The 13,630-nt window shown below is 44.2% G+C and overlaps 1 protein-coding gene across 5 annotated transcripts in view; it reads left to right on the forward strand.

Moving 5' to 3' along the window:
• The first annotated feature begins 7,738 nt into the window (after positions 1-7,738).
• The window catches only part of LOC122105761 (putative RNA-binding protein Luc7-like 2), a 60,935-nt gene continuing 55,043 nt past the window's right edge, over positions 7,739-13,630 (forward strand). For 2 of the 5 annotated variants that reach the window (XM_042677051.1, XM_042677055.1), the window contains exon 1: positions 7,739-8,293. In XM_042677051.1, the coding sequence (XP_042532985.1) occupies positions 8,233-8,293 (61 nt within the window). In that variant the 5' untranslated portion in view covers positions 7,739-8,232. Of the gene's footprint in view, positions 8,294-11,275; positions 11,360-11,385; positions 11,535-13,630 lie in introns of those variants that run through there. The other 3 variants (XM_042677050.1, XM_042677057.1, XM_042677052.1) reach the window with 3 other exon arrangements.

The following is a 13,630-nucleotide window of genomic DNA, read 5'->3' on the forward strand; positions in this document are numbered from 1 at the left end:
CCTGGCTAGGCTATAGCCTCTTAATGAGGCTCAACTTCTGTTAGCATTATCCTCAGCTCCACCCAGACCTGAGCTCCTCCCTGCTCGAATCCCCTCTCCCACCTCCCCCCCCCCCAATAGCTGGCCACTTCTCTTCCCCCAGACCTACTGCACACTTACCTTGCTACTACCCCAGAGCTACTCACCTGGATGTGGGCAGATACTGTCCCCTCTTCAGGGGGAGATATGGCTCCTCTAATAAACTTTATAATAATCTTTCTCTTGTGCCTGCCTGCCTCTGCAAGGTCCACTGGGATGGTCGTGATGGATCCTAACAATCTCCTCAACTCAAGTACTGGGATTATGGATGTATACACAAACATTAATATATCCCTTCAATTAATTTTCCACTATGCACATAGCAAGCCTCTTCCTTTACTAATATGCCTTCAGAATCATATCCTTGGAAAAACTCGATCTCTACTCTGTCCTTACTTGACAGGATAGCCAAATTCAGTTCTTGGAACCTACTGTCGCTGGCTCATGCCTGTAATCCTAGCAACTCAAGGCTGAGATCTGAGGATTGAGGTTCCAAGCCAGCCCAGGCAGGAAAGTCTGAGACTCTTACTTCTAATAAATTACCAGAGTTCAGGCCCACAAACGACAAAAAACAAAATAATCTTGGCTAATGGAACCCTGGGAGGTGTTGCCAGCAGCAGGCTAAAGGTCCCCTGGTACCACTCAGTTCTGTGGTCCTGTCTCTGTCATAGTGTTGCTCCCGGTCAAGGCACATTAAGAAGCAGGCAGTGGGTTGCAACAATCACCAAAAACTTCGGAAGTGGCTTAAGTGGTAGAGCACTAGCTTTGAGCAAAAGTCCGGAAAAAGTGCCTATATCCTGAGTTCAAGCCCCAGAAAAAAAGAAAAAAGAATCCTTTTTTTTTTTTTTTTTTTTTGAAGAGGGGTGAGAGAAAGACATAGTCTTAATATCTTAACCCAAGCTAGCCTTGTGATCTTTTCCTGCCTCAGCCTCCCTAATTCTAAGATTACATGTGCAACTACTCCCAGTGTGGAGCCATGATCTTTATTGCAACATTTTACTATTATGCCTAAGGGAATTCTCTGCCCTCCCACCTTATTTTACTGTCTAATTCTTATTCATTCTTCAACATTTCAGGGTAAATTTCAATTTTTGTCCTTGAAGATTAAATCTCATGTAGCCCAAGCTGACTGGAACGTCTAGGCTCAAACAATCCTCTGTGTCAGCCTCCTATGTAGCATTCACCACTGTTAACAGGCTCAACAAGCATTATTGAATGCTTATGTGTTGGCACAAGCTTAGGTACTCTTTTGGTTTTTTGTTGTGGATTTTTGTTGTTGGTGGTGGTGGTGGTTTTGGACTTGGACACTGACCCTGAGCTCTTCAGCTCAAGGCCAGCAATCTACTATGAACCACAGTGTCACTTCCCGTTTTCTGGTGGTTAATTGGAGATAAGAGTCTCATGGTCCTCGGTACAGTATTTTCTTTCTTTCTTTTTTTTTTTTGGTCCGGTCGTGGGGCCTGAACTCTGGGCCTGGCGCTGTCCCTCAGCTCTTCAGCTCTTCAGCTCAAGGCTAGCACTCTACCACTTCAGCCACAGCGCCACTTCCAGCTTTTTTCTTTTTTCTTATGTGTTGCTGAGGAATCGAACCCAGGGCCTCAGGCATGCAAGGCAAGTGCTCTACCACTGAGCCACCTTCCCAGCCCTCTGTACAGTATTTTCACAATTAAAAAAAAAAAAAAGAGTCTCATGGTCTTTCCTACCTGAGCTGGCTTTGAACCATGATCCTCAGATCTCAGCCTCCTGAGTAGCTAGGATTACAGGCATGAGGATTTTGTTTTGAGACAATCTGAACACAATCTTAAGCTCATGATTCCTGCCTTAATAGGTGCTACCCTCCTTGCATTACAGGAGTTTGAATTCAGAGTTTTTGCTCGCTCAGCTAGCTTATTTAGTGAGCATGTGAGCCATGCCCTTCTTGTTATTCTTAAAAAGTTAAAAATATTCTTTAAGCAGCACAGTTTGTATATCCTTATTTGTTTTAATTTCCCTCTAATTCATAGAAAAAAATTTTTTTTTCTTCCCAGTCTTTGGGATTGAACTCTGGACCTGGGCACTGTCCCTCAGCTCTTCAGTTCAAGGCTAGGGCTCTACAACTTGAGCCACAGCACCACTTCCGGCTTTTTTTTTTTTCCTGAGTGGTTTATTGGAGATAAAAGTGTCTCGGCCTTTCCTGCGTGGGCTGGCTTTAAACTGAGATCCTTAGATCTGAGCCTCCTGAGTAGCTAGGATTACAGGAGTGAGCCACTGGCTCCTGGCTTCATAGAAAATTCATCTTAGGTTCTGCTTTTGCTATTTATTCTCTCTACAAGTTTCAGATATCAATGCATTTATTTTCACTAGAACTGAAGATGTTATTATTTTGAGATAGAAATATGAACATGTGTTAAGGACTAGATGCCATCCAAGGGCCACTTGTGGCTCAAGCCTATAGTCCTAGTTACTCAAAAGGCTGAGACCTGAGGATCCTGGTCCAGCCTGGGCAAAAAAATCTCTGAGACAGTTCTCCAATTAACCACCAAATAGCTGGAAGTGGAGCTGTGGCTCAAGTGACAGAACAAAGTACCTTTGAGCAAAAAAAGTTCAGGGACAACACCCAGGCTCTGAGTTCAAGCCACAAACTGACAAAAAAATTACCTGCCAAATCTTTAGCCTACAGTTTTATATTCTGGTGGTCAAGAAACTGATGCTTTAAAACTAGTGCAATTGTCCTCAATTATTAATTACTTAGTAGAGGAAGATAAAAACCACTTAGAAAAGATAGATATTTTATACTATCCTGTACATATTTTTTTCAAGTAGATGTTTAGTGCACAAAATGTCCAGATAAACCGAAAATGATCTCACATAATAAAACCAGGAGAAATAATGGACAACAGATATAAACTTCACACATTAGAGCTGGCAAACTCAAGATTATTCTTATTATTTTGGGGGGGGGGTTCGGTTGTGGGGCCTGAACTCTGGGCCTGGGTGCTGTCCCTCAGCTCTTCAGCTCAAGGCTAGCACTCTACCACTTGAACCACAGCGCCACTTCCGGCTTGTTTTTTTTTGCTTATGTGGTGCTGAGGAATCCAACCCAGGGCCTCATGCATGCAAGGCAAGTGCTCTACCACTGAGTCACCTTCCCAGCACTATTCTTTTTTTTTTTTTTTTTTGGGTCCAGTCATGGGGCCTGAACTCTGGGCCTGGGTGCTGTCCCTCAGCTCTTCAGCTCAGGGCTAGCGCTCTACCACTTGAGCCACAGCGCCACTTCCGGCTTGTTTTTTTTTGCTTATGTGGTGCTGAGGAATTGAACCCAGGGCCTCAGGCATGCAAGGCAAGCGCTCTACCACTGAGCCACCTTTCCAGCCCCATCCCCCCAGCACTATTCTTATTATTTTTGTTGGTTATGGGGCCTGAACTCTGGGCCTAGGTGCTGTCCCTCAACTCTTCAGCTCAAGGCTAGTGCTCTATCACTTGAGCCACAGTGCCACCTGCCTTTTTCTGCTTATGTGGTGCTGAGGAATCAAACCAGGGCTTCATGCATGCAAGGCAAGCACTCTTACCACTGAGCCACCTTCCCAGCCCCACAAACAAGATTATTAAACAAGATGGCTGGGAAGGCCAATCTTAGTAACTTCAGCTGGTGATCAAACTAAAAAGTAATATATTAGAAAAAGAATGTGATAGGAAATCTAGAACTAAGAATTCTGCTGATAGATTTAACAATAGATTAGATACAACTGGAAGGAGACTGATGAACAACAAATTTGTTAGAAAAACAAAACAAGGGGCTAGAAGGTGGCTCAGTGGTAGAGCGCTTTCCCTGCATGCATGAGGCCATGGGTTTGATTCCTCAGCACCACATATGCAGAAAAAGCTGGAAGGGGCACTGTGGCTAGAGTACTAGCCTTGAGCTGAAGAGCTGAGGGACAGTGCCCAGGCCGAGTTCAGGCCCCAATACTGAAAAAAAAAAAAAAAAAAAGAAAAACAAAACAAATATCCCACGAAGGCAACTTTGCAAGATAAAGTAGAAAGTGGAAAAGTGAAAGTAAAGTGATATACAAAATATAGACTTTTAAAAAAAATCCTGAAGTTGAGGACAGTATCTGAAGTCAGTGAGCTGCAGCAGAATAAAAATAAATCCATAACCAAATATATTAAAAATTGGAGAAACCAAAAGCTGCAAAGCCAGTAGCCAACTGGGTAGCCAACCACCAAGGACAGACAAACTGAGAACTTTTTGGGGATAGTGGAAAGTAAAAGGTAAGCTATGTGCCTAATAAAAATTACTAGCTGGGCGTTGGTGGCTCATAACTGTAATCCTAGCTACTTAGGAGGCTGAGATCTGATGACCTTGGTTCAAAGCCAGCCCTGGCAGAAAAGTCCCTATGAGGCTCTTACCTCCAGTTATCCACTCAAAAACTCAAAGTGGAACCATGGCTCAAGTGTAGAGCCTTTTACTTTTTTTTTTTTTTGCCAGTCATGGGGCCTGAACTCTGGGCCTAGGTGCTGTCCCTCAGCTCTTCAGCTCAAGGCTAGCTCTCTACCACTTGAGGCTTAGCATCATATCCGGCTTTTTCTGCTTATGTGGTGCTGAGGAATCGAACCCAGGGCCTCATGCATGTGAGGCAAGCACTCTACCACTAAGCACCTCCTCAGTCCAAAGAGCGCTAGCCTTGAGCATAAAGAAGCTCAGGGACAGCACCCAGGCCCTGAGTTCAAACCTTACAACCAACAAAAATCAGCAAAACAAAGCAAAAACTACCAGCTTAGTACTGGTAGTTTGTGCCTGTAATCCTAACTACTTAGGAGGCTAAGATCTGAGGATCAGAGTTTGAAGACAGCCCAGGGCAGGAAAGTATGTGACTCTTTTTTTTTTTTTTTGGTTGGCCCTGGGGCTTGAACTCTGGGCCTGGGCGCTGTCCCTTAGCTCTTTAGCTCAAGGTGAGCGTTCTACCACTTGAGCTACAGCGCCACTTCTGGTTTTCTGGTGGTTTATTGGAGATAGGAGTCTCATGGTCTCTCCTGCGTGGGTTGTGACTCAAGTGGTAGAGTGCTGTGAGCAAAACGCAGCTCAGGGACAGCTCCCAGGTCCTGGGTTCAAGCCCCAGGAGGACCAAACAAAACGAGGAAAAAACCCACTTCCAGCAGGGTGCAGGTGGCTCACATCTGTAATGACTTGGGAGGCTGAGATCTGAAGATGGAAGTTTGAAGCCAGCCCAAGCAGGACAATCCCAGAGACTCTTATCTCCAATTAACACCCCCCCCCCGAAAAAAATATATGTGTTGGGAAGTGGAGGGGTGGCTCACATGGTAGAGTACTATCCTTGAGCAAAGGTGCTCAAGAACAGTGCTTATGCCCTGAGTTCAAGCCCCATGATGGACAAAAAAAAAAAGTATTGGCTATGGATGTCGTTCAGTGGTAAGAGTGCTTGTTAAGCATGCAGGAGACACTGGGTGTATTACCAGCACTACCAACACAAGAAAAAGACAGCAAACTATTTAACCCAGCTATTTTTAGGAGATACATCTGAAATATAAGCCAGAAAGGTAAATATAAAAATTAACTAGAAAGCCGGGCGTTGGTGGCTCACGCCTGTAATCCTAGTTACTCAGGAGGCTGAGATCTGAGGATCGCGGTTCAAAGCCAGCCCGGGCAGGAGAGACCGTGAGACTCCTATCTCCAATAAAACCACCAGAAAACCGGAAGTCGCCCTGTAGCTCAAGCGGTAGAGTGCTCACCTTGAGCTGAAGAGCTGAGGGACAGCGCCCAGGCCCAGAGTTCAAGCCCCATGACCGACAAAAAAATTAACTAGAAATGTAGAATGATAAGATCTCTTCACTAAAACGATCAGTGTTTTGTGTACCTCTAATACTGTTTCTAGAATACCATATATATTAGTTCTACATTTTGGGAGGACATAATTTATATATTTTCTTTTTTTTTTGGGTCCAGTCATGGGGCCTGAACTCTGGGCCTGGGTGCTGTCCCTCAGCTCTTCAGCTCAAGGCTAGCACTCTACCACTTGAGCCACAGTGCCACTTCGGGCTTTTTTTTTTTTTCTTTTTGCTTATGTGGTGCTGAGGAATCGAACCCAGGGCCTCATGCATGCAAGGCAAGTGCTCTACCACTGAGCCACCTTCCCAGCCCCATAATTTATATATTTTCTATTGTCAAGTTTCAAATGATGTTCCTAGTATTAGGAATTGTTTATAATTTTGAGTTGGTTTTTTTTGTCAGTCTTAGGACTTGAACTCAGGGCCTGGGCACTGTCCCTGAGCTTCATTTGCTCAAGGATAGCACTCTACCACTTGAGCCACAGTGTCACTTCTGGCTTTTTCTGTTTATGTGGTACTGAGAAATTGAACCCAGGGCTTCATGCATAAGCTCTGCGACGAAAACAAAATTTCTTGGAACTATGATTGTTTTTTGTTAACTTTGTGTATGTGTGCTAGTACTAGGGCTTGAACTCAGCCTAGGTGCTGTCATTTAGCGTTTTTTTTGCCCAAGGCTAGTGCTCTACCACTTGAGCCATAGTTCCACTTCTGGCTTTTTGGTGGTTAACTGGAAGTATAAGAGTCTCACGGACTTCCTGCTAGGGCTAGCTTCCAATTGTGATCCTTGGAGCTCAATCTCTTGTGTAGCTAGGATTATAGGCGCGAGCCACTGGTACCAGATTCACGTTATCTTTTTATTCCTTTGTATTAGCTAGGAATTATAAGTCCTAATGCACATACAATTATTAGACAAAGAATCCTACTATAGAAAGTGCTACTATAGAAAATGCTTTCTTCTTGGGTATTGGAACTGAACCTTGAACTCAAAGCCTCATACTTTTGCTTGGATTTTTCACTGGAGGCCGTTGCTCTACCATTTAAGCCACAGCTCTCGACTTCTTGCTTTTTGGTGGGTAACTGGAAATGGTCTCCAGAACTTTTCTGCCCCGCTGACTTCGAGCCCTGATCCTCCTATCTCAGCTTCCTGAGTAGATAGATTTACAGACGACAGCCACTAGCACCTGGCTGGGCTACATCTTAGGGTAACTCGTATTTACCACAGTTCTGTAAAACACCAGGCCAGGTCTCTGGCCTAGGTACTTTGCCCTCACAAACCTGCCTGTAAGGGGGGCAGGTTTATCTCTGGTGGCCATAGGAGTCAATCAACCGAAGGTGCCCAGGTTTGGAGCACTGAGCGGTGGCCACCCTGCGGCCAGTGTCCAGGAGTTCGGAGAACGCTGGTGAATTTTCACAGGCGCCAAGATGGACTCATACCTTCACCCCGTTCCAACAGGCAACAATGGATCGGACCGGATTGGGGCCCTGCCCCTGGTGCAGCCAAGCCCGGGTGTAACTTGGGGACCAGACGCCCCGCTCAGGGCGCCGCCGCCGCCGCCGCAGGAGGCCCCGAAAGCAGTCGGTTCGTCAGCGAGGAGGAATACACCCCAGCAGGCTACCAACACTGCGAGCCGCCCGCACCGTCGGGCGCGGACTCGGGCTAACCTCGGGCATTTTGATAATCAGGATGTCCCCCCTCCCCCCAGCGCAACGCCCCGCGCGGCTCAAGGCTCGGGGCAGCGCTGACAGCAGCGTTTAGCGCCTAGGGGCAGATCTCGCTCTGGTGACGGTTGAAGAACGTACTCTCGCGAGATCTGGGGGCAGGGGCGGACGCCGCACGCGTGCACGAGCTCGAGAGCCGTTAGGGTGGAACCCTCCCTGGCGGGGCGGGCGGAGCGGAGACAGTTGGACGCCTGTTGGTGGAGGCCCCGCGGGAAACGACGCAGCGCGAAGAGCGTGCGCGCTCCCGCCGCGGCGACGGTGGTGGCGAGCGGCGTCAGAGTTTGGAGGGGGGGCTGACGGCTTCTGGAGGGTGGCGGTGTTGGACGCAAGAGCTTGCTTATCCCGTGTCGCTCCTGTCCCGGGAACCGGACGGAGAGCGAGGGCGCGAGGGTGGCTTTCGGGGGCTGCCATTTTCCACGTACACGGTCTTCGTGAGGAGCGCAGCCCGGACTCTCCCGCGACCCCTTCGGCTCCCCTTCAGCACGCCTTGAGGCGGCGGCGGCCACCGAGACCGCAGCGCACCTCCCCCAGCCCTACTCCCCCTCCCCCTCCCCGCCCGGCAGGGCCCGGTTTGCGCCCCACCCCCGCCCGTCCTCCCGCTACGCCGCCGCCATGTCGGCGCAGGCCCAGATGCGCGCTATGCTGGACCAGTTGATGGGCACCTCCCGGGACGGTAAGTCTCTGCCAGAGCCCTGGGGGTGGGGGAGGGGATGGATGGGGCCGGTGGCGGCGGCGGCGTCGACGACGACGACGACGACGACGACGACGACGGAACGGGTCTGAGGGCCCCACGGGGCGCGCGCCTGTGGCGAGTGAGGGGCTCGTAGATTGGTAACACGAGGTCCGGGGCTCCCGTCTCGTCCAATCAGGGCTTGGCAGGCGGGTTTGAGGGCGGCGACTACTCGGATTGGCGGGAACTGCTGCCAATGGGGCGAGGCGGGGCCCGGGGGCTGAAAGGAGAGTTTGTGCTTTTAATGTTGACTTGGCCTGGATGGCTAGGCCCACGTCTCTCTCGCGTAGTCTGGCGGCATGTTTTGTCGCTGATTAGGTACGTGCAGATTGCAAACTCTGCACCCGGATTTAGTTCTTTAACGCGGATCTTTGGAATCCTCCCTCGCGACAGTCCCCCAGAGAATCCTGAAGGGACCCCTCCCCCTCTTCAACCTTCCTGGGTGTGGAGTATAGCTTTGCTTCTAACCGTATCCTAGAGATGCTCAGTCGTATCCCACACCGTCTACCATTTTGGTGGAAAATCTGACCCAAACCATGGTTTCTTGAAGTGGGTGTGTTTGGCCCCATTTTGTGGAAATAAAAATGTTAGGGCCTGTTTTTCCGAGAGACCTCCATTTTGTTAGACAGTTTAATAGAGGCTTTGTTCAGCAAATAATGACAAGTCGTACTTGTTCCCCAGACAGAACCATTTTGGAAATTTGATGTCTAGCAAACTAGAATTGAGGTAAACAAGAGGCTTTTTAGGTACTTAGGTTAGAATCTGTATGGAAAGCTACTACATGCTGTATTATGTTGTGAAGAGAATTTCTAAATGGCATAATAGATGTGTTATTTTTTGGCCTTAATTTCAAATCAAATCAATACTAACATGGAGGGAAAGGTCTAGTTAAGTACTTAAAAACAAAGCACAATCTTTGATCTGTGTTGCTTGTTCAGACAATTTCTTAGCCATTTAAATACTTTTTTTTCTCAACAACTTCTTTGAATTTTTTTTTTTTGGGGGGTTAGGAGATGACAGTATTAAATTTAGATGATAAGAGTTGGTCTTTATTTGAGTACTTTGCAATAAAGTATGTGAATAGAAACCCCATTTCAGTCAATTCTTTTTAGAAATGTATACTTACAATGACATTTCAGTGTTAATGGTTCACGTTCAACAAAAACCCTGCTTGAGAACTTTTCATTGTAGATGGCAAGCCTGTTTGTTGTTGTGTGGAGGAGGGAAAGACTTGGAAGAAAAGAAGTTCTATTTTTATAGTAAACCCTTGAAAGTTAACATTGATTAAAAATGTCAATGGAAGGCTGGGGATGTAGTACAGTGGTAGAGCTCTTGCCTAGCACAGTCAAGCCCCAGGGTTCCGTCTCCAGTACCACACACACACACACACACACACACACACACACACACACACACAGAAACACATACACACACAAATGGCCAATGGAAAATCTTTTACCATTTTTACATTTAGATAAGGATGGTTACTTCATACCTGCAGCTTGTCTTAATATTGTTCCCTTCCATCATGGGAGGAGAGGGTATTGGGAAAGGGCTTTATCCAGGATCTTAACAGAACAATGTTGTAATGAAATTATAGAAGCCACTTAAGGCTTATTTTATGTGATTCTTTTAATCCTTGATGATGCCATTTTTAATTTCTTCTGCATACATTGTTTGTTCTTACTGTTTTGGGTGGGGTGTTGGACTAAGGTCACTGTCACCTGGTAAATTTCTGAACTAGGCAACTTTAGCATTGCAAAGCTGAATGCATATCTACATATATATATATGTGTGTGTGTGTGTATATATATGTCTCAGTCCAGTAGAAAGCTGAATTAGAATTTGTATTTTTTTGTCTCTTTGTTACTGGATTATTATTTTTTAATTTTGGCCTTCAAACCTCAAGGATTTATGAATGAACTTTTATGAGTTTAGACTAGTGTTCAGTTGAAATGATTAGTTTTTGACTACTGTATTGATAAGAAACGTCACTTTCAAGGAAAATAATGGAATTTTTTTAGATATTCAAGTTCTTTTATGTACATGAAAAAAGAATCAGAACATTCCTTCTTACTGGAGACTTAATGAACTTACATATTTTATTTCATAATTCAGAGCCTTTAAATAATTAGGATATTCTTTTTTAGCATACAGCCAATTTCAAGTTATCCAGAGATAGGTGAATATGGATATATCATTGAATAACCCTATGTAATTTGAAACCATATAATGGGAAGCCTTGTATTGGACACAAGAGCAGCTTTCGGGGAAAGATGTTTGGGTGTCTTTGGCACTAAGAGTTGGAAATGAGGGACTCAAGGTGGGAAAGAGATGGAAAAGGTAGGTGGGGGGGGGTATTAAAAGAAGCTCTAGTTTTTGTTTTTGTTTTAATTCCAAAGACTAAAGCAACCATTCTCTCTTTGGGTAGTAAGGCTCAAGGTGGTAATGTTCTCTCAACTTTCAGTGTTCTATTTGTGAAAGAGTCTGAGGTGGTACAGGAATCCTGGAGCACTGGGAAATTGTTACTCCCTCTTCAATAAGATTCCTTCCCTTTCCCTTCCCAATAGATTTTATTTAAGTCCCTTTTAAATTAATCCTTGGAGATTTAAGTGTTATTTAAATGTGCCTTATATTGAATTACTTACGTCAGCTAATCATGTAGATACCTAAACCTCATTGGAGTCCTCAAAAATAGGAATTATGGTGGCAGGGAAATGGAGAGGTAATTTTTAAATCACTGGGCACTACCAGAAAGATCAGTCCTGGGTGAGTGGTAGAAGTGGGGGGCTATGGACAATCAGAGGGCAACATCATGGTGCTGGGAGGTTGGGAAGGGGGGGATGACCAGGAGGTGGGAGAAGAATGCATAAGGGAGGTGGGAGGGCCAAAGACAAACTTTGCCTTCTTTGCAATTTTGCCTAGGGCCCTGGTGGTGGCAACCGCCTGTGTGCCACTGAAAATCGTGCCGATGCCTGGCATACTGCATAAATGGAAGCAGGGTACCGCGTGAGTTGAAACATTGGTCACACTATATAAAGTTTGTATATGTGAATCAGTGTAACTCATACCCATGTAACTGGGGGTCTGACTGTATTTGGATTTTTCTGATAAGGCATCATGGGCTAAGGAAAAGAGCACTGGGCTGAGACTCAGGAGACCTGGTCTCTAATTATAATCTTGGGTAAGTCACATAACCTTCTTTGCCTCAAGTTTAATCTGTAATTTGTTATATGGGAAGCTAAATAATTCCCTATGTTATTCTAAAAAAATGTTGGAAAGCAAATATAAAGATTTTCAGGTGGGAGGAATCATAAGTAGATACTAATTATTAGTTTCTTATTTTCTCTTAGGTTTAAGATTCATTACATTTTGTAAGTACCTTTCTGTTTTAGTTATTAGCATTAATAGAAAAGAGAAAGATAATTTGTCTTCCCTGAACATATTCCATTTGGTAGTGGGAAAGAACTAAGCCCCACAGAAAAATATGAAATGTTTTGAGAATTATTTATGTGATAGTTGAAGGAAACCAGTGCCCTCATATAGATTGTGATCATTTTGACTAGGCTGGATTAATTACTAAACTATCTTTAAGCAAGCACAGTTGAATTACTATAATAAATCTCTGGTCCTGATTCCAGAAATGCCTGAAAAGTGCAAGTTAGAGGAATTAAACAAATCTGAGGAGTGTGTGTGTTTGTGTGTGTGTGTGTGTGTGTGTGTGTGTTGCCTGGGCAACACGCATGCTAGACAATGTACCAGTGAACTATTCCTCTAACCTTAGGATGTGGAATTAGAAAATAAGTAATAAAAGTGTTTTTAGGGCTTCATATTTCTTAATTGTTTTAAATGGAACCAAGAAATGACAGTGTGTCCTTAAAAATCAACCTATAGATTAAGAATATAGCATTAAAATTTTTAGATAATTTTGGCTATTTTTTAATAGAGATCTTTTAAAGCTTTATATGATACTCCCTCAGTCAATAGAGAATATTAATCATAGTAGCCCATACTATGTCAGCTAAGCTATATTGTACATGGTAGTTTTATGAAAATTGAAAGAATGCTCATCTTAATAAGTACCTAGGAAAATGCAGTTTAGCAAGGAATTTACCTGCTTTTGAATTAAGTTTAGCGAATACCTAACTTTATGGTTTGTAGGCCAATATAACATTTCTGCCTTTGTGAAAAAAAGATTGAAAAAAGGACTGATGGACAATTGAAGTAGTGTTTTCTTCAGTGGATTTTCCTCTTGATTAAACCTCTTGATTGTATTCTGTGTTCCTTGACTCATCATCAGTTTTGAATACATTTTCTTAATTTTCTGTCAACATAATAAAACCATATTTATTTCTTGGTCAGTTGTAAGCCATTTTTTTATTCCAATTGTATCATTCATTTTAAGTGAAGGAGGCGTAACCTTTAATATACAGGCACTCATTTTTAGTATAAAGGGTATATATTAGTCTAGAGCTTATAAATTCCTGAACATAAGAAACTTTAGCAAACTTAAGGCTAAACAGTTTCTCTGAGTTTCAGTACTATTTAATTTTGTCATTGTTTTAGTCATGTCTGAAACATTGAGAGCTCTTTATTAGTAGTAGTAAATCAATTTTTTCCCATTTTGCGTTTTGAACTCTTATCTGCACAGCAGGCCAGAAGACAATACTTTATAGAATTCTGTGTTATCCTTGGATTCTCTACAGTTGTCTAGCAATCCTGAACTAAGCTATGATTTTTTTTTTTTTTTTTTTTTTTTTTTGGGTCCTGTCGTGGGGCCTGAACTCTGGGCCTGGGCGCTGTCCCTCAGCTCTTCAGCTCAAGGCTAGCGCTCTACCACTTGAGCCACAGTGCCACTTCTGGCTTTTTTTTTCTTTTTGCTTATGTGGTGCTGAGGAATCGAACCCAGGGCCTCAGGCATGCAAGGCAAGCGGTCTACCACTGAGCCACCTTCCCAGACCCTAAGCTGTGATTCTAAGGCCTAATTTCAGGTTAAAAAAAAATATATTGAATGGAAATGAAATTTATTTTGTGTATCTGTTTAAGCTCTGTAAGTGGCAAATAAATGCTTTGATTTAGTTGAGGTAGCATGTAAGGACATAGCAGTGGCTCATAACTATTATTTTAGCTACTCAGGAGACTAAGATCTGAAGATTGAGGTTTGAAGCCAGCTTGGAGTGATTTTCATGTTCAAGATGCAGAATTCAAAGGCAAGTATATGTCTTGGGGTATGTTTAGGATTAGTGAGTCAGTGTTCTGTAGCAGATGTTTCTTACAAGC

This window comes from Dipodomys spectabilis, unplaced genomic scaffold, assembly GCF_019054845.1.
Source record: "Dipodomys spectabilis isolate Male_0828 unplaced genomic scaffold, ASM1905484v1 ptg000034l, whole genome shotgun sequence".
Classification (NCBI taxonomy): Eukaryota; Metazoa; Chordata; class Mammalia; order Rodentia; family Heteromyidae; genus Dipodomys; species Dipodomys spectabilis.